At 50.3% G+C, this 25,216-nt stretch overlaps 1 protein-coding gene across 3 annotated transcripts in view; it reads right to left on the bottom strand.

Annotated features, from left to right (window-relative positions):
• Nucleotides 1–12,261: 12,261 nt before the first annotated feature.
• The window catches only part of NBAS (NBAS subunit of NRZ tethering complex), a 3,456,930-nt gene continuing 3,443,975 nt past the window's right edge, over nt 12,262–25,216 (bottom strand). For all 3 annotated transcript variants that reach the window (XM_069605942.1, XM_069605943.1, XM_069605944.1), the window contains one exon: nt 12,262–12,863. In XM_069605942.1, the coding sequence (XP_069462043.1) occupies nt 12,588–12,863 (276 nt within the window). In that variant the 3' untranslated portion in view covers nt 12,262–12,587. The remainder of the gene's footprint in view (nt 12,864–25,216) is intronic.

Genomic DNA, 25,216 nt, shown 5'->3' with positions numbered 1-25,216 from the left:
GCCACTTTAGCTACATCTCGTGAATATTAGACACGACTGTCTTCTTGCATTGCCTCAAGACAGGATTGTAAATGTTAGCCAGTGCCATACTTAGAGAGAACTATGAACATTAGCCACTGCCACATCTAGACAGGACAGTGAATATCAGCTCGCGCCATTTCTAGACAGGATTGGGAATGTTAGCCAATGCCACAATTGGAGAGAAATGTGATGTTATCAAATGTTAGCCAGGGCCGCATCTAGACAGGATTGTGAATATTGGCTCGCGCCACATCTAGACAGGTTTGTGAATGTCTGCTTGCACCACTTCTAGACAGGATTGCAAATGTTAACCAGTGCCATATCTATAGAGAACTGTGAATACTAGCCATTGCCACATCTAGACAGAATTGAATAACACAAAGCTCAAATCTCTGCATACCTAAACTCACACAAAAATCCACACAACCATCTTCTCGCTCAGCAAACCACACGCACTTCACCACACTGCAACAACAACCATAAAACACATAAACCGCACCAACAACACATAAGGTCTTGCATTGATCCGATATTCACACCAAAACTCAGCGCACTGTGGAAACCGAACTGAAGTTGCCAACAACACACAACCTTTTCACTTTCCTACTCCCTCTTCACCAGACTTACCTACCCTGCCTTCCTGTTTGCAGATCCACCTGAGCGCCTGGGGACCAATTCCAATTGGTGACGGTGTGCAGTACAAATACCTTTAACATTTAAATTAACTTAAATGGTGTATTAAGCGTTGTATGAAGGTGATTTAACATTCCGCGTTTGTGTACTGAGCTCGATATTTATTTAACTTTGTTTAGTGAATATAAAGTGCGCCACTAGGAGGAGTTCATGGCCAAGCCGTAGTTACATTGTGTTTTGTTTTGATTTGATGAGGTTTTCACGAAATCTAAAGGTAAGCCAATCAATTCAGTGTTCCCTTCAGAGCGATTCTCGAAGTCGAGATTTGTACAGAGGTTTGAAAAGTTGCTTTTAGGATTGTTTAATGTTTTATTTGCTTGAAAGGTGGAGGTGACGGGTATAAGGGAGGTAGTGTTGTTAGTTTTGTGAAAGAGGCAGTGGGCACAGAGATACATTTGCACTATTTTGCATGAGTTCTTGATTCATAAAACATGACTAATGAAGAGTATACAAGGTAAAAAAGGTGAAGTTTATTTTCCGAAAGTAAAAGATGTAGGAGTATTGCTTCGAGAACTGTGTTTATCGATTCAGATCGTATATTTGTATATTAGAAGTTGATGCTGTTTTGGTAAATGTGTTATGCTTATATTTATATGGAAAAGAGTTCAGGAGGATTGTGCCATGGTGTAGCATAAGCTAAAGGTAAGCTTTTCTTTGTTTCCATTATATTCCTGGAAGGGGCGCTAGCCAATCAAGATGCTTGGAAAGTGGGCTGTATTCTCTGGGATAAGCCTGCATTATGAGCAACCCGAGTGCTGCTGGCTAGCACCTCCTTCCCCTGCGCATCCTCCCCCCTCCTCGCTCAACTCTTAGCACCTGTATATTTACCATCCTGGAGCTAACAATATTTAATAATTTAAAGTTACTCACCGTAGTGACTGGAGAACACATAGTACATAGTCCCCTTTCCTTCATCCTTGTGGGCGTCCCCCAACATGGGGACGGTAACAGAACCTTTGGCAGTGAAAAATTAAGCTTCCCCTTTAAATTTAGGTGCCTCACCTCAGTCCCCTTTGAACACATCAGGCGATTAGATACCAGGCTACGCTTATTACATACTAGCCCTTGGCATACTAGCGGGGGAAGGTGGGTGGGATGTATGGAGGAAAGGGGACTATGGACTTATGAGTAAGGCTTCCGGTTTTATGGTATTTATTTTTCTGCCATTTCCGTCTGTATCCATCCATATTAATTGTTTGGCCTTTTTTCTGTATTTATCCACATTTACTTTTGTCATATAAAAAGATTATACTTTTCAGCATTTATTCTAATAACAAAATACATTTATTAAAGCACACATGCAGCCATATAGGAAAGAAATGCTAGTTCCATGTTTTCCATAACAACAAACGGTTTCTCCTGTGACTGCTGCTGCATTGAGATATATGCTGTCAGCAATTTAAATAACTTAAATGCTCTTTTTATACAACATTTACACTCTCATTGCTGCCAATCTGCAATGCAATTGATATAATAGAGAACCAGACAGAAAGACCTTTTTTTTCTCCATTTTTATAACACAAATCAGACAGAAAGCAGATTGATTTCCATCTGTATTTAGGTGTAAAAATCAGTAAACATTTGAAACTGGAAGCCTTAACTAGGAGTACTCTAGTCACTACAATGAGTAACTTTAATTACTCATACGTCCGTCCCCTTTCCTCCATCCTTGTGGGTGATTCCACCGAACAAGACCATAGGGTGGAGCCGTGACAACCAGCCTCAAATCTAGGACGAAGCAAAAAGGTTCTTCAGAACCACCTGCCCAAACTCAGTATCGCGGCCAGAGCTGGTATCCCGGGAATAGTTCTTACAGAAGGCCAACGGAGTGGCCCAGGTAGCCGCCTTGCTGATGACCAAGAAGCAAGTCTCTGAAACGCGACAGCCGTGGCCTTAGCTCTGACCGCTTGAGCGCAAATTCCCCCCAGAGCTGGTTTGTCCATGGCAGTGTACGGCTCCGAAATGGCCTGAACCATCTAACATGCGATGAATGGCTTGAAGCATGAGAACCGGGGGAGGAACTCCCTAAAGTCACAAACAATGCCTCATTCCAGAAGGATTTAATCCGAGTGAGGTCAAACTTGAGGACCCTCTTATGGTCCAAGGAATGTAGGACCCTTTATGCCTCGTACTGCGGGTTCGGAAAGAACACCGGCAGGCAGATCTCTTGATTCAGATGAAATGGAGAGACCACCTTGCGCAAGAAGCTCAGCTGAGTGCACAAGATGATCTTGTTGTGAAACGTGGTGAAGGGCTTGCACGAAGACAACGCCTGCAGTTCACTGAGCTGGCACGCAGAGGTGAGAGCTACCAGTAAAACTGTCTTTAGTGTTACCAAGCGTATGTACACAGAGGCCATTGGCTCAAAAGGTTTGCGCTTTAAAGCTGCAAGAATCACATTGAGGTCCCAGACCGGGTGCAGCCTAAGCACCGGAGGAAAAAGCCTAGCCAACCTCTTAAGGTGGGCCTTAACCACAAGGTGACCGCTAAAAACACATGCTCAGGGGAATTCTTGTATGCCCCAATGGGGGCCAAATAAGTGCGGGAAGTATCCACCTGGACTTCAGAATGGGCCAGGTGTGCTGAAAAAGCCAGAACCTCATCCAGCAAATCCAGCAAACAGGTTACAGGATCTAGACTCTTGTCACAAGCACAATGGCAGAACCTAGTCCATACTGGGACCGAGTGGAGGGTCTCCTGGTCTGTTGAATGCTGTCCCAGTTAGCACCTTGTACTGTAAGTGCTACAACATAATCGTAAACCACAGAAACTTCCAATATGATTTGATGATATGCTATTTTATTTATATTGCGCTCATACACAAGTGTTTCAAAGCATGACAAGGCAAGGGAGGGGAAGAAGGGAGGACAAAACAATGATCTTACTAGGCCCAGTGACATTGGGAACACGCAAGTGCAGGGGATAGGAAAGGGGGAAGTGCAAGGGAGAGGGGAGGAGTGGAAAGTGCTGACTAAGGGATAAAACAACAACAAATGGTAGTGCAGCTAGCAAGTTGTCAAGTGCAAGGTTAAAGCGCAGACAAGGGGTGAGGGGTGTCTGGTAAGCGCAGGTAACGGGATTGTAGGGTTACAGATACAGACCCAAGTGCAGGGGTTGCCAGGAGGCAGTGCAGGCTATGTGGGCAGGGACCTTGGCCTGAAAATCAGAGGGTAAACAGGTGCCCAGTGCCAACGCAGAGAGATCAGCAGGGGAGAGGAAGAATGAATGCAGAAGCGAAGAGGAAGGTCTTGAGGTGCTACCGGAACCTAAGATGGTTCTCCTCAAGTTCCAGAGAGGCAGGGAGGCTGTTCCAGAGGGAGGCCCCAGCCGAGGAAAGAAATCTACCCCCGACTTGTTGCTTGGAGAAGCGACTGACCCTCCGGGAGTTGGAGAAGTGAAGAGCCCGAGTAGGAAGGTATTTACAGAGGGAGAGTTGAAGGTATTGTGGACCAAGGCCCCAGAAAGCCTTGTGGACAATGCAAAGGGTCTTGAATTTAATCCTTGCAGCCACTGGGAACCAATGAAGAGATTTCAGGGCTGGAGAGATACGATCCCAGGGCTTGAGGCCAAGGACGAATCTCGCAGTCCTGTTCTGGATGAGTTGCGGAGGTAGAAGCAGGGAGATTTAGAAAGAGGCTTTTGCAGTAGTCCAGCCTAGAGAGAACTAGAGCTTGAGAGACATTCATCTTCTGGTGGAAGGAGAGGAAAGGGAGAATACCTCTGAGGAGGTCCAGTTATTAGACTTCTTAGAGACGTCAGAGATGTGAGGAGAAAAGGAGTGTGTGGTGTCCAAGATGACCCTGTGGTTCTTAGCCTCACAGGTGGGAGCGGGCCAAGCGAGGCTGGCCAGAGAGTGACAGGAAAGGAGGGTGCTGGTGTGCCGATGACAAGAATCTCCATCTTACTGGCATTAAGGCAGAGATCCTTGGTGGCACTGCATTCCTGGATAGCAGACAGTCAGTCAGAGATGAGAGAAGGAGAAGAGATGGCAGAGGGAATTCTAAAAATGAGTGTCATCTGCATAGCACTGAAAGTTGGAGCAGAGAGCGGCAATGCGGTGGGCAAGGGGTGCCAGTTATTGGTTGAAAAGCCAGGGAGAGAGGTTAGAACCCTGGGGAACACCACAGGTAGAGAGTGAGATAGAGGAAAGGAAGGACCCAAGTTGGACCTGGGAGGGTCGATCAGAGAGGAAGGTGGTCAGCCAGGCCAGGGCCTGATCAGTGATACCCAGGTTATCACGGAGACGGTTGAGCAGGATGGCATGGTTGACAGGCAGAAGAGAGATAAAGTAGGATGAGGATAGAAGGGATGTTAGAATCGAGGTTGGACAGCAGGACTTCGGATGTTCAGGAGAGCAGTTTCCATGCTTCTGGCAGCTCTGAAGCCAGACTGATGGTCATGGAAACAGCCAACAGAATCTGTGTGGAGATTAAGCTGGGAGATGGCCAGCTTTTCCAGGAGTTTGCCCAGGAAAGGAGTGATGGAGATCGGGCGATAGTTAGCTGGGAATGAGGGGTCAGCTGTGGGTTTCTTGAGAAGAGGGTGCACAAGAGAGTCCTTCAGAGGGGAGGGGAAGATTCCAGAGGTGAAGGAGAGGTTGCAAAAGCTGGCCAGAGCAGGCACAAGGGTGACGATGTGGTCCTTGATGGTTTTGGATGAACAGGAAAGAACCTGTTTTGATGAGACTTTCATAGATCGGACTTGTCTGGAAATCTTGTCAGGAGAGAACAGAGGAAAAAAAGGGAAAGAGGGAAGTGGTGGCTGTAGGAGGGCCAGAGGTAGCAGGTACAGAAGGGTTGAAGAGGAGGAGAGGAAATGAGAGGCAAGGACCGTGCAAAGGCTGATAGGAGAGGTAGAAAGTGCAGCAGGGTTGGCCAGCTCCTTTCAGATTTTAAAGAGTTCGGCCGAGTTGTTGGATGCCACAGAGACACAGGCTTGGATGTGGGCTCTCTTTTTAGTTCGGACAAGGAGTCGGTATTGTCTTTGAAGCAGGTGGCGGCAAGTTTGTCAGAGGATGTGCAGAAAGCCTGCCATTTCCTCTCAGAAGCCCTACACTCCCGTTTAAGGGTAGCTAGGTCGGAATCATACCGGAAGTTGCACTTGGCTTTGGGCTTCAAGCGGATCCTCATGACAGGGGCAAGAACATCAAGAGTATCAGAGATAGAAGAGAAGAGCATGGAAACGGCTACATTGGGATGCGAGTCGACCAGAGAAGGGGGGGGCGGAGAAAGCCTCAACTGACACACGCTTCATGGGTCGAATGACCGAGAAGGTAGGTGGCAGTGTTGGTGTAGGCTTGGCCTGAGGGGTCGAGAGGGAGAGATGGGAGGAAAGGAGGGAGTGGTCACTCCAAGAGAGAGGAGTGGTCAGAGGGATGGAGAGGGGGAGGTAAGAGGAGATTAAAACATCAAGCGTGTGCCTAGCAGAGTTAGTCGGGCCAGATGGGAGAAAAGAAAGAGGGAGAGAATCGCAGATCCCTATCAAGGATTAGGAGTTGAGTGGTTGAGGCCAGAAGGGAGGAGGAGAGGTCCACCCACTCAGAGAGGAAGGAGGTGATTTGACCAGGTGGCCAATAGATAGTAGCCATGGTAAGTGAGTGGCTAGGAGAGAGAGAAAGCCTGCAGACAAGGCATTCGTCAGAGGAGTAGGTCTGCGAAGGAATGACAGAGACAGGCATCCACTCTGGGAAAATTAGGGCTACACCCCCTCTGGACCGAGTGGATCTGGGTGCAGAGAGGATCTTGTTGCCATCAGGGAGGCATGTGTCAAAGCTTGTGACAGAGCTGGCCGTGAACCATGTCTCGGTGAGACTGAGGACATCGAGGTCAAGTTGTTCCAGGAGGTGGCAGATGTCAGAGGAGTGTTTGACAGCTGAGCGAGAGTTGAGAGTGGCAATATGGAGAAGGTTGCCATCCTTGAAGGACTTCCGGGGAGGGTTACAGATCAGGGGTATGCCCTGCATAGGAGTAGACGGAGGTGTAGACAGAGCCCAAGGGGGAGGCAGGAGAGGAAGGGGGAGAGGGCAAGGTAGCCAAGGAGGAGGCAGAAGGAGGAAGCAAGGAAGCTGAGGAAGGGAGAGACGGAACAGCAGGAGAATGAAGGAAATTGATGAGGTGTTGGAAGCATCTATCAAAGAGGAGAGCCAAGACGGTGCCATTCAGGTAGACATTAATGATGGCCTTAAAGGAGTGGAAGGGGGTCAGGAGGTCCTTTGAACGGGGGCCACCTTTAATGGGAGAAGAGGAAAATGGAGAGAGCACAGAGACCATATGAGGAGTCCATAGATCTGGCAAGGGAACGACAAAGAGGATGTGTCGTTGAGAGTCTGTCTGGAGGAAGCGCTGGTTTAGTTGTCAGCGATAGGGAGACAATGGTAAGAGACCAAGATATCCTTTTCATTCTTCTTCCTGACAGACTTAGTGAGAAGGGAAGGATAGTTGATGGAGAAACAGAGAATATAGGAGAAACAGAGAGTGCCATGGGTGAAGTAGAGAAAAGCAGTGGGGGGAACAGGATAGGAACAGCGGGGCAGAGAAGCACAATGCAGTCACTGAGCCGAACAGAGGGTCCCAAACAATTTGTGGACAATTTTAACTAAAATCAACTTTGTAAAAACAGCAGCAATAAATAATACTGTGCAAAACAGCAAATCAGAGTTCCTCTCTTCATTTTGACACAAAACAAAGAAAAACAGCAAAGGGCGCAAATACAGGTTTCCAAATTTTCTTTTTTTACAAAGAAAAACTACCAATTGATATATTTGTTTGATCAGTCTCTGACAAGGAAACCAGAGTGCAGCCCCAGTCTACTAAAAGAAAAATGGCTCGCCAAGGAGTTGCGCAAGGCTGAAAAGAACTATAGAGTCCTTAATCTATCTTTTCATCAAGAGGAAAAGCACACAGTACATTTGCAAGGCACAGCTAAATTCAAATTGGTAGCAGTAGGTGAAAACACAGTGCAATCACAGGCTGTAAGCGTGGGAGACAGGATGAGATGGAGAGAAGGAGGGAAAGTCAGAGGTGTAAGAGTATGTCCAGTTGGTGGGCACTAACCCATTGTTATGGAGGTGAGAAAGTCATGGTAGTTCATGCTCCACTGAAGAGTGTGGGAGCGACATCCTCAATGCTCAAGTCAGGGGGGTGCAACAATCCCCAAACAGCGTACCGGCAAAGACAGGGGGCAGACCAGGGCCTTAGAGAGGGCCTTTGGAGGTGGGCTGGCTACCGCCTGCAAGCGCCCGTGGTTGGTGGCTTAAAAGGGTGGGCTGGCCAATGGGCAGGAAGCCGGGAGCAGTGAGGAGGCTCACACCGGCGAGGCAAACGTGGCAGCCATCTTTTCAGGTCACGAGGGATTTGCAGGGGCAAAGGGCCCGCCTGGAACCAGCAAACAGACTGTGGCAGCCAACAATGTTAAACGGCTCCACAGACAGCAGGCAGCCTTAATAATTATGCAGGAGCAGTGTGGCCATGAAGATCGCTCCAGGCATTCAAAAAAAGTAATGTGAATGCAGTTACAGTCAAAGACAGGCAGGGCTTACCCAGCTCAATACGTTGCGGCTGATAGATGGGGATATGCAGATACACATCCTTGAGGTCTAGGGAACACATCCAGTCCCCTGCACACAGAAACTCTGCTATGTGTGTGGGAATAATATTCTTGAAGTGTTCTAGCGGTAAAGACATATTAAGACATGACAGGCCCAGGACAACCCTCAGGCCAGCAAAAGTCCTGAAGTAGAAACTGGAGCCCCTGTCTGAGTGAGGAACCGGTTCTACCGCCTGCATCTCTAAGAGCTAAAGGACCTCCCGTAAAAGAGCCAGGGGCACGATCTGATGAAGAGGAGGAGAGGATGGTAGAGGAAAAGGAAGAGGAAGACGGAATCCTGTGGAGACTAAGGATAGGATCCAAGGGTTCTTGAAACGATGCTTTGAGCTGTCCTGGAAAAGAGTCAGTCAGCCCCCTACTGGGGAGCTGTGTTCCCCGACCTTGAAGTCACTGTTTCTTGGAATCGGAAGCGGGAGCAGAGAAGGGGGAGCCGAAAAAACCTGCCCAAAGACTTCTGCTGCTACCTTCTGTTGTCGCTGGGGGACCAGTCAGGCCTCTGCATACCGCGATATCGAAACTCCTTGAAGCCGGTGAAGGCGCAGGGTTTAAAGTCAGTCCTGCTCTGAGACTGAAGGAAGAACTTTTGCCCTGGCTTTGTCAGGATGGCCAAGGACCTGGCAGTTTGAGTGGAGGTGTTCTTCTTTGTCAAATCGTCATTGCTTGACGAAGGAAAGAGGTGAATGCCCTCAAAGGGCAAATCAAGAATCCGCTCTTGCACATCAGACGAAAACTTAGTGGCATGTATCCATGCCACCCTTCTCATCTCGACACCCAGGCAGAGCCTCTGATAGCTGTGTCGATGTGGGAGACCGAAAAATCCATGAGGTCCTGCGCAACAGCCTGGGCATCTGATAGACCTGCCTTGTAGGATGCTTGCTTCTCCAGGTGGAGGTCAGGGAGAAACTCCCTGCACCCCACCACAGCTTCTCATTAGTAACGCCCAAGAGGGCGTTGGCTTGCCGCAGATGCAGTCCTGAAATGGCATAACAGCGTTTGCCCAAAGACTGAAGGACGTTGTCCTCCTTGGAAAGACAACTGGAGGTGGCTTCCGTGGAGGAAGACAACAAAGACAATGGTTTAGACTATAGTGAGGCCGTAGCCACCACTGAAGAATGTGGCTGCGGGTGGGATGCAAGGAGGATTAGCTCCCTGTCCGTCAGCCTGAACCTGCTGTCCTGCTTCTTGTACATCTGGGCATCGGCCCTGGACTTCTTACAGACCTTTCTCGCCACCTGCAGGACATCCTTTTGGAGACGGATGCCAGACCGGATTGTGGTGCACTTGCCCAAAACCTCTGCTAGAGCTCCCACCTTCTGGAGGGCAACCTCTGGCCCGGAAGGCGGTCATGAAAGGCCTTAACGGATGCCAAGGCTTCATCGTCCTGGGCGTCATCCACGCCCCACCCCTCTTTTTGACAGACCGCAGAGGGTATGGGCCCTGGGATACAGGTGCTGGCGGGGTCCCCTCCAAGTCTGGAGCCGAAGACAGGTCCAACTACTGTTGGGGTGGAGGCATTGGGGGTACAGGAGTAGGTGGATGGGTCTGAACAGCTGGTAGAGCCTGGACCGGGGGAAGGACCGGCACTGGAACCGGAAGTGCTGAAAGTTCAGAAGGAAGACCCAGAGGAGGAGGCCGGGGAGGCACCACCTGGGGGATCACCTCCTTTACTATATCCTTCAGGAGAACCCATCATCTGAGGGGAACACATAAGGAAGAGGAAGCGCTTGAAGAAGCGGTCCTCGCTAGTCGCCAGATCCTTAGGGGCACGGCCCTCCGAAGCACTGGGTTGTCGCTTCTGGTCAAAGCACCGAATCGCCTGAGGCCTGTAGCCCTAAGGCTGCGAAGAATAGATGCATCCCTGAGGAGACCAGATGCCTGTACCATTAAGACTGCTGCCGCCTCTAGAGGGAAGGGGACTGGGATCTTGCTGCAAAGCCCATTCAATGGGTGAAAGCACAGGCAGGCCGTGAGTTGAATCCAAAATAGCGGCCAGTCTGACAGTCTGCAACATGCCTCTCTGCCATTTTGAAGCCTTGCGCCATGCCCTGAGCAGGAGGGTGCGAAGGCCCTGAGCCATGAGAGGCCCCAGACATGGGAGGATACAGCTTGCGTCTTGCACCCAAAGCAGAAGCATTGACCTCAGAGATCACTATGGTAGGCTTTTAGCCCTTGGCTGGACGGCCGGTAGTCGTAACGCCCTGACTCATGACCTCAGGGCAAGCTCCGGTATTGCTGGATGCCCTCGACACCTTCGGGGGAGGTTAGCCACCGAAGGGAGGTTAAATAAAATTGAAAAACTAAGACGGGGAGTACGTGGAAAGTTAAAGTCTCTGCAGTGGCTGCCAGGTCCGACACCGTCCGTACAGGAAAGGGGACTGAGGTGAGGCACCGGAGGGTGGGCCGTTCCCACGTCGGAAGCCGTTCCCCTGCACAATATACTAAATTTAAAGGGGAAGGTCAATGTTTCGCTGCCAAAGGTTCCGGTACCCATGTTGGGGGATGCCCACAAGGATGGAGGAAATGGGACAGGACGTAGGAGTAAAAACCTGAGGGGGTGTAACTCGACTATCACCTTTTTGCCTGCTCCCTAATGTGTGGTATTTGGCAGTGCTGCCCACAGCAGTGAGCCCAAAGCTGTACTGGTTGCAGCTTTGGCAAAACATCTGCTGCTTAAATTAATCCCACTACTCTCTAGACCCCCCACTTGGACGGGTATGTCTCTCACTCAATGAGCCACTATCATACCACCCACGCCTTTGTTTCTTTTTCTTGTGGGAAGAGGAAGAAGAGGAGTGATGAGATTCACTACGATAGTGGGATCTCTTCATTGTCTTTTTATGATGGCTACCCCCTCACTCATCCTTCTCTGGGGTTGGCCCTTCCATGTTGGCCTCCGAAGACTTTGGGATTGAGTGGGCTTGCGACTTTGAAGGGGCCATGCTAGCTCCAACTTCACTGTGCACTCTCAAAGTCGACAGGCTCATGGACTGGCATGAGCCACATGGCTTCATGTTTGGTCTGTTCCCAGACACCACACACAAATATTGTGTGGGTTGGTGATGGAAATCTTGTAGATGCAGTATCAGTAGCATTTAAAACACAATTGTTTGGGGCCCTTCACAATGGAGCCGACAAAATAATTCTTCCAAGATCATATCGATACAGTGTGCAGAAATAAGAAATGGAGGTAGGGGGCATAGTGCACGCTATATGTATGGATGTGACATCATGTCAAAGTCTAGAATCAAGAGAGCAGAGGGGTCATCGAGCCACACAGAGCCATCGATTTTACGAGAACAGCTGAACTGGAGCATATCTATCCAGATGGTCAATCTGTGGGAAGCCATTGAACCTCACTTCTTGAGTGATGGGGTTTATTCTTCTGATTCATCCTCATTTCCTGCTCGTCCTCATAAGACTTAAACAGATCTAAAAGAGTTTGGGTCACTTCAGAAGTGGACTTTGTGGTTTTGGAATTCTCTGAAGAAGATTTTTCAAATGTATTCACCAGAATCAACATTTTATTCAAGGCTGGAAAAACGTTACCACCTCCCTCACACCCGAAGGATGCATTCATTTCAGGAGGCACTGTCCTCGATGTCATTGTCCTTACCTAGGCAGCATACACAACACGGGTGGAGGAGAGATAGGCAATCTCTGCAAGGCTTAAAGTCCAAATTGGGGGTGGAGGGAAGACATTACAGATAAAATGCAAAAACAGGACTGTTCCCTGCTAAATCTCAACATCTTTAGATTCTTATGCAAATCCTAGAGTATGAAACTTTGGCTATTAAAGAGGGTCATCTAAAGGGGCAGCAAAGTAAAGATAAAACACATTTCAACACAAACAGCAATTTGTTTTGAAGGAGAAGTGAACTAAATTATACATTCATTTAGGGAAAACTTTGAAGGGTTCCCAAAGAAAAGTTCAACACCGGCAGGTAACATTTTTCAAAAAGAATGTATTTGTTATTACATTAATCTTATTACACTTGTACATACAGGCTTGAGGTGAGTGTGCGTGCTGAAAAGTTGTGCAACAGAAAGCATGACGATTACTCAGTAGTGTAATATGCATGTTAAAGTATTACAATATTCAAGGAATTTCAAGTTAAACCCTGTCAACTCAAAACATTCTACATCGCATCAGGAACATATTTGTAAAAATGTCCAACTGTTTGTATTTAAACAGCTTTTACAGGGAATATAATACATAGTTTAGGCACCTGTTTTGAGTTCTAAATTCTAAAAATTAAGAGTCCTCCTTCTCAAAGCCAACGTTTAATAGTAGTGAGGGCAGCATTGAAAGTTCTCAGCGCTGGATGCGTTCCTCTGTAGGCCATCATGAGAGAGCCTGCCTCAGCGCTGCACCCCATCTCATGCAGCTGCTTTGCCATCTCTTCCGCATCCCAACGCCCCTCTTCTTGATTAGCAAACATGTGGTTAATAAGGTGGGGATAAAAAGCAGTGGAGACACACTTCACAGCTAACTTGGCATCCAGAATCAAGGAAAGGACTTCAGCATCACAGTTTGAGTCGTCAACCTGGAAGAAGCGAAAAATATTAAAATGAAAACATTATTTTGTTGAATTTGAACCTAATATCCTAACAAGTCAGTATTACAATGTTCTTTAACTCTTGTGGCTCTTGCAATGACATTCTTCAAGAATTCAGAGGGCCGAGAACTATGACTAACATTTGTTAATTGGATTCAATGATTAACACTTCTTTACACAGAGAGCTACTTGGGTAGATTACATATTGTATTAAGATATATTAGCACCCTCGGTGGGCCAGTCAACCAATCAGATTGCTCAAAACCTGGGCTGAATCTAACGATCGAAGACCAGGTACTGAGCAACCCAAGCAGTAGAGGCACCCGCCGGCCATCTTTCCACCCACTCCCCGCTCTCCATGTCACCGTTCCCCACTAGCCCCCACCCTAATCATGCCACCCCCCTGTGATGCTGGAAATGCATCGGAGGGACAGAGCCTCTGTATCCTTGTCCTTTACTGCTTTTTATCGTGTGTTCTATTGGGTTTTCCGCACAGGAGTTCATGTGGGACTCCTGGCGGTGCAGCTCTGTCTTTTGGTTTGGTGAACAGACAAATGGGATACCCTTATGGCACCCATGGGTAGGGGTGCAACCCTGTGCCCCTAGTGTATGTTTTTGGGCACTTGTGTGTGACCCACAGAGCAGGGTACGGGCTGGTGGCAGCTCCGTACTGAAATGACTGGTGCCCTGAGCGTCCTCCATTTTGGGATGCCCAGGCCCTGTCATTGGAATTGGTAGATTCCTGTTGGAAACAAGATGGCCCCCATGACCTCTTACCTTCCATCACATGTTACCTTGATCTTCCTGAAGTCCCGGGAAGCCCTGCCTCTGTCCCTTCCCCCTGACTGGCTGCTGGGTGGAAGTTCCATATATAGTAGTGTGGGGAAGTGCTGACCAGACTAGCTGGAGCCTTCTCAACAACCGTATGTTGTGGGTACGCCTCTGGGTGGGATCTGGGTGAATGGAGTGTGTGACGAATACGCATTCTATGTTATGGGTGTCTAGTATCTGGTGTTTGACACAATGACTGAGACAGCCCTGCACGAAACCGGTATGAATGCAGTATGGAGTGTTGAATGGCTCGGTACTTGTCCCAATACACATAACTTGTTGTGAGTGTCTGGAGAGAAGTGAATGGCCTGAATGCACTCTGTGCCCGATTGGCTGCCTGCCTGCATGAATGCCCTTAGTCGTGATTGGATGCTTGAATGTGACCCAGCGGAATGAATGGGAGATCAACAGTATATCTGGGGACCTATCACTGCTAGGAATCGTGTTCAGAAGCTGAAGTCCACTACGACGAGTAACTGGGGTAACTGAAGCTTGATCTTGAAGCCCTGCTGGACGGGAAGAATTGCTGTTGCTCTCCTTCATAATCTGAAAGCTGCTGTGCCTTCAAGGACTGACCCAGAGAGGACCTGGTAAGGCACCCTCTTCCCGAGCTACGAAGGACCATCGTGCACCAGCCGATCTTTGCCAAAGCTCCCTGGTAGACAGACCTTCAACAGGCTGCCTACCCGACACAGGGACTGCTGCGGACCTCCAAGGAGAAGCGCCCAGACTGTTGTCAACCACTGTCGACCACCGCCGTCGCCGACCAGAGCCGCCGTGCTCCCGTTCGCCTAAGAAATTTCGAATCCAAGGACGCTCTGGTACGCATCCTCACTGCTGTATCCTGCTGGCGAAGGCCTGACCGTCGACACGGCGAGGAGCACCCACCAGTGGGTTTCCTGCCACCCAAAGACCACAGAGACACCGATGACTCGACGCCATTGCTGGGCCACAGTTCTTCAAACTCTTTTTTTTGAAAAATCTTTATTGGTTTTTCGAAACATATAGCAAACAGCGCATTGGCGGAGCGGTGTAGTATGTGTAATAACAAAACATCAACCTTAACATTCCCTCCCCACCCATTCCACCCCTCTCCCCTCGAGACCACAGTTTAAGCCTCAGTCCTCAATAGGCTTGCATGCCGAGCAGGGACTGCCAGGACTGTTTGGTGTGCTGTCAGGTGTTGCTGAACGGAGGAGCGGCTCCGTCAGCTCTACTCAGCGGAGAAGATCTGCACTGGAGTCTAGTTTTTGTACCAGGATAGCCACTTCCCAAGCCGCCGTCTCCGCGGCGACCCATCTCTTGAGGTCGTACCACCAAAGGGCCTCGCTAGGCCCCCCTGCGCTCTTCCAGCCCATGGCTATGCGCCTTTTTGCTGTTATATAAATCAAGTCCAGGAGTCTATTTAGGGGCTTGTTCTTGGTGCTTCGCCTGTATGTCCCCAGTATGCAAGCTGCAGGTTCATGAATTTCAACTTCAATCCCAGCCAGCGCCACCCTATCTTTCACCCGGGTCCAAAACCTCAGGACCACGGGGCAGCTCCAGAACATGTGGGTCATTCCTGCTTGCGGCGCATGGCACTTGGGGCATGTCTGTGGCGAGGCCCCTTTGAACTTTGATATGGCGTCAGGTGTAAGGTAGGCTCTGTTTGTGATGTATAGCTGTATTAATTGGAGGCGAGCGTTCCTGGAGGTCTTTTTATGGTAGTGGGTAATCCTCTCCCATGTGTTGTCCTCGAATACAAGGCCCATTTCGCTCTCCCATCTCTTTTTGCATTTTAGTTCTTTCGTTGTCGTTGCTAGTAATAGGGCCTCGTATATTCTGGAGGTTTCGTGGCCTCCCTCGGCAGTGTCTAGCAGTGTTTCGATGGTTTCGTTCTCGGTAAATTGATTGTCTACCTCAGGCCATCTCTTCTTTAAGGCCAGTGTTACTGCCCCGTGGAGCAAGAACTGCCCGATGGGCAGGCCTGTCGACTCGCAGAGATCGGGAAATGTCAAAAGTTCGTGTTCTTGCATGAGGTCGCCCAGTGTTGCCACTCCATAAGGCTCCCACACCGAGCGAGTTTCGGTGTGCCCCCAAGAGGGTGTCGCCATGACTGCAGGGATGGGGATCTGTGGGGAGTAAGGGTCTCTTAGTCCTACAGCCTTGCAGGCCCGCTTCCAGAGCTGAGTTCCCAGCTTGGCCAGGTATGGGAGACGTTGTGGCGCCCCCTTCTCGACCCATAACAAGTCTCTAAGTAGCAGTAGCGGAAGAGCCGGCTGGAGAAGTCTGGTGTCAGTGGTGGTTTCATCTGCCATCCAGTGCGTTACATGTTTCAATTGGCTGGCCAGGTAATATAGTTCGAAATTAGGGACTTTCAGTCCGCCCCTCTCGTAGGGCCTCTGGAGGATGTCAAGCCCCACCCTGTGCCTGCCTCCCTGCCATAGGAATCCTCTGCAGAGATTGTTCAGGCCTCGGAAAAAGGCTGAGGGGATGTTGTAGGGGACGTTGGTAAAGCAATGCAGTAGGCGTGGGAGCGCTACCATTTTGAGGAGACCTGCCCTCCCTGCCACAGAGAGAGGGAGTTTCCCCCAGAAAGCCATGGAGTTAGTAAGTGCGTCCATTGTTCTGACTGTGTTGAGAATGTGTTCAGTGTTCGGGCTACGGTGTATGGTAATACCCAAGTATTTGAAGGACGTCACCTGCCACTGGAGAGCTAGTGGGGGCAGGGATCCACCCTTATTGCTATATAATGCTGCGAGGGGGTAGAGACACGACTTGTCTTTGTTTATCTGGATGCCTGTGTGTTTTTGGAAGCAGTCAAGTGTCTCCAAGATGTAGGGCAGGAGGTGCTCGGGGTTATTTAGGTAGAGGAGAGTGTCGTCCGCGTACATGGAGATAAGGTGTGTCACTCCATCTAGTATGATGCCTCCCCCGCCGTATTCCTGCCGGATGTACGCGGCCACTGGTTCTGCGGCAATGATGTAAAGCATGGGGGATAAGGGACATCCCTGTCGTGTACCTCTATGGAGGGGCCATTTGTCGGAGTACGTCTTATTGGTACGCACTCTGGCCACGGGGTGGGTGTAAAGCAATTGGGTCCATTTAAGGAAGGCGGGTCCAATGCCCATCCTGACCATGGTGGCGTACAACCATTCCCAATTAACCGAATCAAAGGCCTTGGTGGCGTCTAATGATGCCACCGCGTATTTCTGGGTGTCTTGCTCAGTGCAGTATATGATGTGGTGTAACCTGCGTAAGTTTTCAGTGATAGAGCGCCCGGGTACATAACCAGTTTGGTCGTGGTGAATCAGCAGGGGGATCACCTTGCGTAGTCTATTGGCGAGGAGTGCCGACAGTATTTTGCAGTCGACATTTAGCATAGAGAGAGGTCTATATGAACCGCAATCTGTTCCTTCTTTGCCGGGCTTCAGCAAGGGGATGATTATTGCTTCCCTCATGGAGTCAGGGAGTAAGCCGCGTTCAAAAGCCTCATTGTATACTTGTGCTAGCAGAGGGGCAAGGGTCTCCTCGTATGTCTTATAGAATTCCCCGGGGAGGCCGTCCATGCCTGGAGCCTTCCCAGAGGGTAATGATCTAATGGTTGCCTTGACTTCGTCTGGGGTGATCGGGTCTTCCAAGGCTACGGCCAACTGCGGGTCTAGCTTGGGTAACTCTATGCAGTCTAGGGCGTCCTCGATCCCGGTATCCAGCGAGGGCGGGGCCTGGGAGTATAGGTCCCGGTAGTACTCAGAGAAGACCATGTTAATTTCTGCCTGGGTGTGCACCGAAGTGCCATCTGGTCTGAGGATGTGGCAGATGGGGGTCCTAGGGGTTTCCCTTTTGTACAGCCAGGCCAAGAGTTTGCCGGGCTTGTCTCCCAGAGCGTGTGTCCTTTCAGTGTGTTTGGCGTAGCTTAGTTTCCCCAGGGACTCCCAGTGCGACAGACAGGCCTGTCTCTGCGTTATTATTTCCCGTACCTGCTCAGGAGTCGGATTTGCCTTGTTCTCCAGCTCCCCCAGCACACTTTCTGCTTTCGCCAGGGCATTCGTAATGACCCTTTGAGCCCCCCCTACTGCCGCTAGCATGTCCCCTCTCATAACCACCTTATACGCCTCCCACGCGGTGCTGATGCGTTCTACACTGCCTAGGTTGTTTAGCCAGTATTCGTCTGTGCTGTCTTGTACATGGTCCCTGAAGGCCGCGTCAAGCAGTGCTTCTGCTCGCAGTCTCCATGTGGGGACCGGGGGTCTGGGCGGGTACACCTCCCAGGTGACTGACAGGGGTGAGTGGTCTGATAATACTCTGGGTAAGTATTGTGCCTCGCTGAAAGTGGCTTGCTGCTCCTGGCTGACCAGCATGTAGTCCAACCTAGTGTGGACGTTATGTGGCGGGGAGAAGAAGGAGTACTCCCGTCTCTCCGGGCTCAGTTCCCTCCACAGATCGCAAAGTGACAGGTGGGAAATCAGTTTGGATAGTATCTTGGCAGGGGGGGACGGGCGGGAGTGTTTGGTGTCTGACCTATCTTTGAGAGGGTCTAAAGTGCAGTTGTGGTCCCCACCCCATATCATGGTGCTATTTACGTAGGGGCATAATCTAGAGCTCAGGGAGTGGAAGAAAGCCGTGGCGTCATGGTTAGGTGCGTAAGTGCTAATCAGGCATAGGTCTCTTCCCTCCATGGTACCCTGCACCAATGCCATCCTGCCCTCGTTATCTGTCTTGGTGTCCGTGACTTTAAAAGGGACTGTCGGGTTAATCCACACCAGGACCCCCCTAGCATATGAGGAGTAGGAGGATCCCACCAAGGTCCCCCGCCAGGTTTTGGCTAGCGCGGTCAGTTTTGCCTCTGTTAGGTGTGTCTCTTGAAGCATGGCGATCCCTACCTTGCATCGTCGCAGGTATGCTTGAATCCTTCGTTGTTTCACGTAGCTATTCATGCCTCTGACGTTCCATGTCATCACTTTTACTCTCTCAGCCATAGTCATGGTGGTGTTCTCTCTCCTGTCCTGGTCTTGGTCGAGATCTTGTTAGAGGTGCTGTAGTATTGAGGTAGTCCTGTGGTCTCGGTATTTCAACTTTAGGGTTCCCAACTAGGGTGCGGATTTCCGGCTCCCCTTTCCCTAAGAAAAAACTTCCCCAACAAATAACTGGTCTGACAAGGTACTCCTCGTCGTGACTGTCCCGTTTCCGCTCCTTAGGACCTGGCATGGTCTTCGGGTGCCCTACGGGCGGGTAAACGTACCCTGAAAAAAACAGAAAGAAACAAGCTCCTGGGGGGTTGTGGGAGCTAAAACTTCGGTGTTCCGCGTGACAGGATCCTTTCAGCTGCTTTTGGGGTTAGATTGCTATGATCTTATGGTGCGATACGATACGGCAGTCTCAGGTAGGTGTATCAGTGCGGTTTGCGCCTCTTGCCTTCGATGTCTGATAGTTGCTGCTCATCCATCCAGTCCCGGGCTTGTTCCGGTGTGTCGAATAGGTGGGCTCTGTTCTTGTGTATTACTTTCAGCCTTGCAGGGTATAGGAGCATGTATTTCAAGCCAGCGACCTTCAACCTGGCTTTGGTGTAGCTGAACTGAGCTCTGTTCATCTGCACTTGGAAAGTGTAGTCGGGGTAAATAGCGATCTTGGCCGAATTTCTCAGTATCTGGCCCCCCGACCGAGAGTACGCCAGGACGACCTCGCGGTCTCTGTAGTTTAATACTTTTGCTATCATAGGCCTGGGAGGGCCTCCCGGCGGGGGCCTCCTGGCAAGCGACCTATGGGCCCTTTCGATGGAGAACCCCTGCGATAGTTTCTCCGCGCCGATCTCCTGCAGCAGGAGGTTTTCCACGTAGTTAGTGGGGTCCGAGCCTTCGATGCCCTCCGGTAGTCCGAGCAGCCGGATGTTATTCCGGCGGGCCCTTCCTTCGGCCTCCTCCACCTTGTCCTCCAGATTCTTGACCGTTTGCTGGAGGCCTTCCATGTCATGCAGAAGCTGGGTGTTCGCTTCGGAGTTCTCACGTACTTGGGTCTCGAGTGCGTCAGTTCTGCCGGCCAGGGAGCGGACGTCTTGGCGAAGGAGTCCCAGATCTATGGCCACAGCGTCGATTTTGTTCACCATAGTTGTTTGGATTAGCGTGATGGCCTCCAAGAGTTGTGAGTTGGTGGGTTCAGACGTCACTGGTGTAGAGCTCATGTCTCTAGCGGCAGTCGCCATGGTTGGACACTCCGGGCTGGGGGGCTCAGGGGCTGTGTAAGCGTCTAGGGTGGTCTGCCGCTGTTTAGACCTGGCCCCCCTCCCCGTAGACTTGTCTAGGCCGGACATCCTCTCAACTCAGCAAGTATAAAGTACTGCAGCCGGGTGCCTGGGCCGGGGTACTTCGGAAGTGCCCTCTGTAGAAATTGCCCACTTACGGTTCCTCCGGCACTCGTAGGATTATGGTCCGCACTTTGGGCCCTCCAGCGGGGTGTCAAGCGCTCCGGCGCCGGTCCCCCAGGGCCTCCAGGCTCTGCGAGGTGCAATGAGTTCGAGATAGGCCCCGTATGGTGGCGCGGTCGTGGGCCCCCTCACACTCCGCTTGGCAGGGGCCGCTCTCCAGCCTGTGGTTGCTGCTGCTCTCGGTACTCAGTGGGGGGGGGGCTCCTCTCGTTAGCCCGCCCGCCCCGAGCGTCGCGGTCCCAGCGACCCGCCTCTAGGGCGCAGGGGGCCCGGGCCGTGGCGTAATTCGGGCGGATGGCGCACGCAGCCTCCGTGGTAGCGCCAAACTGGGGCAGCGCAAGGTGGCCAGCGCTCGCACTCGATGTAGTGCGCGATCTCCAGGCCCCGGTTCCGGCCGGTCCTCAATCCCCTACGATTCCAGCAACGGGGCCGGCAGGCACCATCGGCCGCCCTGGTCGCCTCCTCGTCTTCGAGCCCGGAACTCCCAAGTTTACCGTAGGGGTGGCCTCCAAGGGGTCAGCAGGGGCACCACCCTCACCCGTTCCACTCGGCGACGTAGGGCGGCCTTCTCCCGGGAGACGGGCTGACGCCGGGCTCTCCGGGCTCAGCAAATGGAGGCCGCCATCTTGGCCGTCCGCTTCGTGGGATACGCGGTCTTCTTAACTTGGCTCCCGGGCTTCCACCTTCGCATGTGGGGAGTCCAGGAGGCTCCCGTCGCAGCCGGCAGCTCTCGGGGTGGTTTGTAGGCACCAAGGCCGGCTAAAATGCAGGAAAAAGCAGCTTATCGATGGCTCATCGTGCGGAGCTTGCCGGAGTCGCGTCCGCTCTACATGGCGGTTGGCCACGCCCCCAGTTCTTCAAACTCTTTGCGGTCCAGAACTATCAACATCGAGGTGCCCCGCAGGCCTCTTCATTGCAGGACTTTTACGCTTCCCCGTCAACGAGCACCGCTAGGAACGAAGCTGCCACTTCACCGTTGTAGCTCACCCTGTTCTCCGTCGGACGTTCGACGACCCGTGACTCGTGCCTTAAAGGCAGGGCACTCAAGAAGGGCCGTCGATTCCCTGATGAGGAACGCTACAACGCCAGGTACTTTGGGGTTGCAGAACTATTGGGAAGTCTAGTGTGAACAATATATGGACTGGGCTTGTATCTTTCTTCGACAGGTTGCCCAGGTAGAGGAATCTCCACACATAACTGTGTTTAACGGTAGTGACCAGTATTCTGCCCGTTGTCCAACCATCTTGCTTTCCTTCCTCTCTCTACTGCTGGTTTCCTCTTCATTTTGATCTGTGTGTCATTCTGACCGTATGCACTTTAATGAGATCTGATGACGTTAGTGGTACCACTTTAGAACTGTATATATTTACCATTGTTGATTTCTGAGTACAAAGTGAGTTATCGTGATAGTGTACGTGACCTTGAATATTAATTATATACAGACTGTGTTTTAACCAAGCCAGTGTGCGGACATTCCTTTGTGGGTGCTTGGGGACTACACTGTACTTAAGAACCAGCTCGCATCACCTCTTGAGAAGTTAGGCCTTGATTGCTCGACTACGTTACCAATAATAGAGAATCTTGGCAGGGGTCCTCTGTGCCTCCCCTCTACCAAATAGAGAGCGGAAGTACAGACCCCCCTCCAGTCTTTACACCCCCCACTTATCTGTTGCAGCCCCACCACGCCGTACCTCATCCAACTCCACCGTTGGCCTCCATGGAAATGGAAGAGGGGCTCAGAAGAATTAATTTGTATGAATCAGCGGGTTGCTTGCGGGACCTGTTGATTCACACAAATGTATTGCTGTTGGCACCCCAAAGGTTAGCCTTGGGGTACTAATAGCAATAAGCACCCATTCTGGGGGCTTCACTGGGTGGTAACAACACTGTAGCCCAGAGTTAGGGCCCCACCGATAAAGTGGGACTCCGGAACATTAACACAAGCTAAAGCCCCTACACTACCATTAGGATGTGAACAATACACGTGTGCTCCAAAAGCAGGTGTCTCATTTTAGCAACACTTCTTAAAAGATAACAATGTTCCCTTAAAACAAAATGAATGCTACAGAAATCTGGAGATACTGCCTTAGAAAACTGTACTTTAGATTTTGTGATTATGAGCCTAGTACATCTGTAAGACGAGGCATGCAATTATTACCTGTTTACTTCTTAGATGAAAAAGTAAAAAAGATGACATTTGTGATGTGCTAGAGGCACATTCCAACCACACAATAAAACCAGAAAAACCAGGCACCTCCTTCCTTTCAACACCACCAAGCATCTCTTAACTACTCTTGTCTTCTCTAAACTGTATTACTGTGCCAGCCTCATCTTTGGTCTCAACTATGCTTTTTGTTCTCTCGACAAGATCATTAACTTCGCTACCAGGCAGAGGCGTTGCTAGGGGGGGCGGAGGCTGCTACAGATTGGGTCCTTTGGTTGTAGCCCCAGATAGAAGCTCAGGGGCTACAACCAAAAGGCTAGCGAGTCCCGACAGTCCAGACATTAGCGTATCCCCTGATCTTTTCTAGACCTAGCAACACCCCTGCTACCAGGACTCTCTTTGAACTCTCTCACTTCACATCTACACTTCCTCGTACCGTCATCAGGCTGGATGGTTAATGATGCAAAACAGGGCCAGATTTAAATGTCTTCTCCTGGTTCACAAATCTATCCATGGTTAATCACCACTGTATCTATCCTGCTCTATCCAACTCTACAAGTCTTCTTGTAATCTCAGCTCTGCCTCCTTGACTACCCTTGTGGCTTCTCGCTCTCCCTGTGCTTCCACTCATTTCCGCTCTTTCTCTCTACTTGCTCCACTGGTATCCAGTAATATGTTTGTGGAAAAATTGTTGTTTTTACAAAAAGTTGCGGCAAAAAAGCCATAGTGTGACCCAGTAAAAGTGTTTGCATTATACCACACAAGTGGAGCGGGTGCTCCAGGGGTGTCCCCCGCATCCATTGTATGGATTGCGGGGGCCACACCACAGCCTTTTTGCCGTGATTTATTTAAAAACGCACATTTTCGCAGCGACTTTATTACGAGGAACCGCTCCACTTGCATGGAATTCTCTTCCCCCGAACATCCTAGAAACAGTCCACATGGATTTGTTCAAAACCGAACTAAAAGCCTCCTGCCTCACCTTTTATGTACCTTTTTAACCTATCTCTCATCTGCCTGCTAGCTAACATGTTTCCCTCACCTCTAACCTGCCTCTGTCCCTCAGTTCCCCAGCCTCAATTCTAGCAATTCACTAATCACAACCACATCCCGCGCACAGCTGGCTGTACCGCCTACCTGCATTTAAAAATGTCCAATGTTAGTTGTCCTGGCCAGGGAGGTGAGGCTGCTACCCAATAGCCCCCCTGGGAGTGGTACTCAGCGGGTGGATCTCATGGGGAGGCATCCCCCTATGGGACTAGGGACGACTGTCCAGGAAGAACATGGTATGCCCAAAGCATATCCCCTTCTCCCTAATCCTCCTACACTACACAGAGTGCCATAATCCCACACACTTCCCTGTACCCCTTTAGGGTAGATGACCTGACCTCACTAGAAAGTCATGGGACAAGGAAGAGTATGAGAGTCATATGCAGAAACTGGGATGAAGAAGAACACAGGTAACCCAGTTGTCAGTGAGAACATCAATACTGAGATGGGGAAGTGGCGCAGAGCAATGCAGAGTGCCCCGCGGAACCAACATGAGTGGCCTAGACAATGTGGAACAAGCAAGTACAAGTCAATGATAAAAAGGGAAGAAGGACTTCACAAGTTGTCAAACCCTTCCTGGAGGAACCAGGAAATTCAAATTGAGCTGAAGGAACAGAGACGGTGGGAGTGCAGAGGCAGAGACACTTGCCCGCCGGCAGAGGCATCCCTGGAGGCTCTGCTGTGGTTGGACCAAAGAGGGGAGGCAGAGACCAAGACAGCCACTTCACTTGGAGGACTGGAAACATGCAGCCCAGGCGCAGAGAAACGCTGCGAAGACGCAGTAGTCCTGGGAGAGACCACGAGGGGGCTGAGCGAGGAGAAGCCCACAGACAACCAAGGGTTGCCGATAAGAAACCTTAGTAGGTCTGGGTAGCTGAGACGCTTGGTGGGAACCCCAAAGGGCAGAAGGGTCGCAAAGAACACCAAATAAACTGCCTCCAAAGTCATCTTCATAGTCACAGTACCTGGCAGGATAGTGAACCGGGTCTGCAGCTTCAAGAGAGGAGAATCTCATGGGTCTGGGATCCACGCCCTTGTAAGAAGAGTAATCCAAGTCATCTTCATAGTCACAGTACCTGGCAGGCTAGTGAACCATGTGGGCTGTGAACATTGCAAGAAGACTAAGAAAGACCAGCGGAAGGGAGTCATTCCCCCTGGTGTTTGTGAACATTGTGATAAAAGCCAAGGGAAGGCAGTCATTCAATTGGCATTGCAAAAATCTTAACGAAAGACCAGGGCAGAGATCGCAAAATCAACTAGCCCACTAGCATTGGCGAGTAGTGTTTAAGAACGGTGAGTACCATTTGCAAGATACTCGACCTTGCTGGGTATGATAGAAGTGTTTACACTTTGTTTGCAGTAAATGGCAAATACAAGTTTGACCTTGCATGCTTGACAACATTGCACCAAATATGAAGTGTGCTTATGGCCACATGCACCATTTTACAAAAATCACTGGTAAATATTTTGTCACCAGCCACCTTGGAGCAAGTGCATTTCTCTTAGGTTGAGTATGTAAACTAAGGAACTCGCCCTGCAGGTCTAGTGTGATATTTAAGAATGTGCAAGGCCTACAGGGTAAGTGAGTCATTGTGATAAAGGCCAAAGGAAGGAAGTCAGGCTCTTGGAATTGTGAGAAGCCTAGGAAAGACCAAGGGAAGGGAGTCATTCTCTTGGCCTCAAGGTTTTTGAGCTGGAACATTGCTTTATTTGTAAACAATGTGAGAAGCCTGAGAAAGACCAATGATTTGAATTAACAAGGGGGGTCCTGGGAGTCCCTCTGCCAGACATTAGTCCTGGTTGGGAGAGCCTTACCCAGATTCTTTATCTCACTATCTTTCACAGAGGAGAAATATCCAAAACATATCAGTCTTTGTCCTGCACTGGGGCAGTCCA

The sequence above is a fragment of the Ambystoma mexicanum genome, chromosome 4p (genome assembly GCF_040938575.1).
Source record: "Ambystoma mexicanum isolate Mex_15411 chromosome 4p, UKY_AmexF1_1, whole genome shotgun sequence".
In the NCBI taxonomy this organism is placed as follows: domain Eukaryota; kingdom Metazoa; phylum Chordata; class Amphibia; order Caudata; family Ambystomatidae; genus Ambystoma; species Ambystoma mexicanum.
This window is presented reverse-complemented; position numbering and strand designations above follow the sequence as displayed.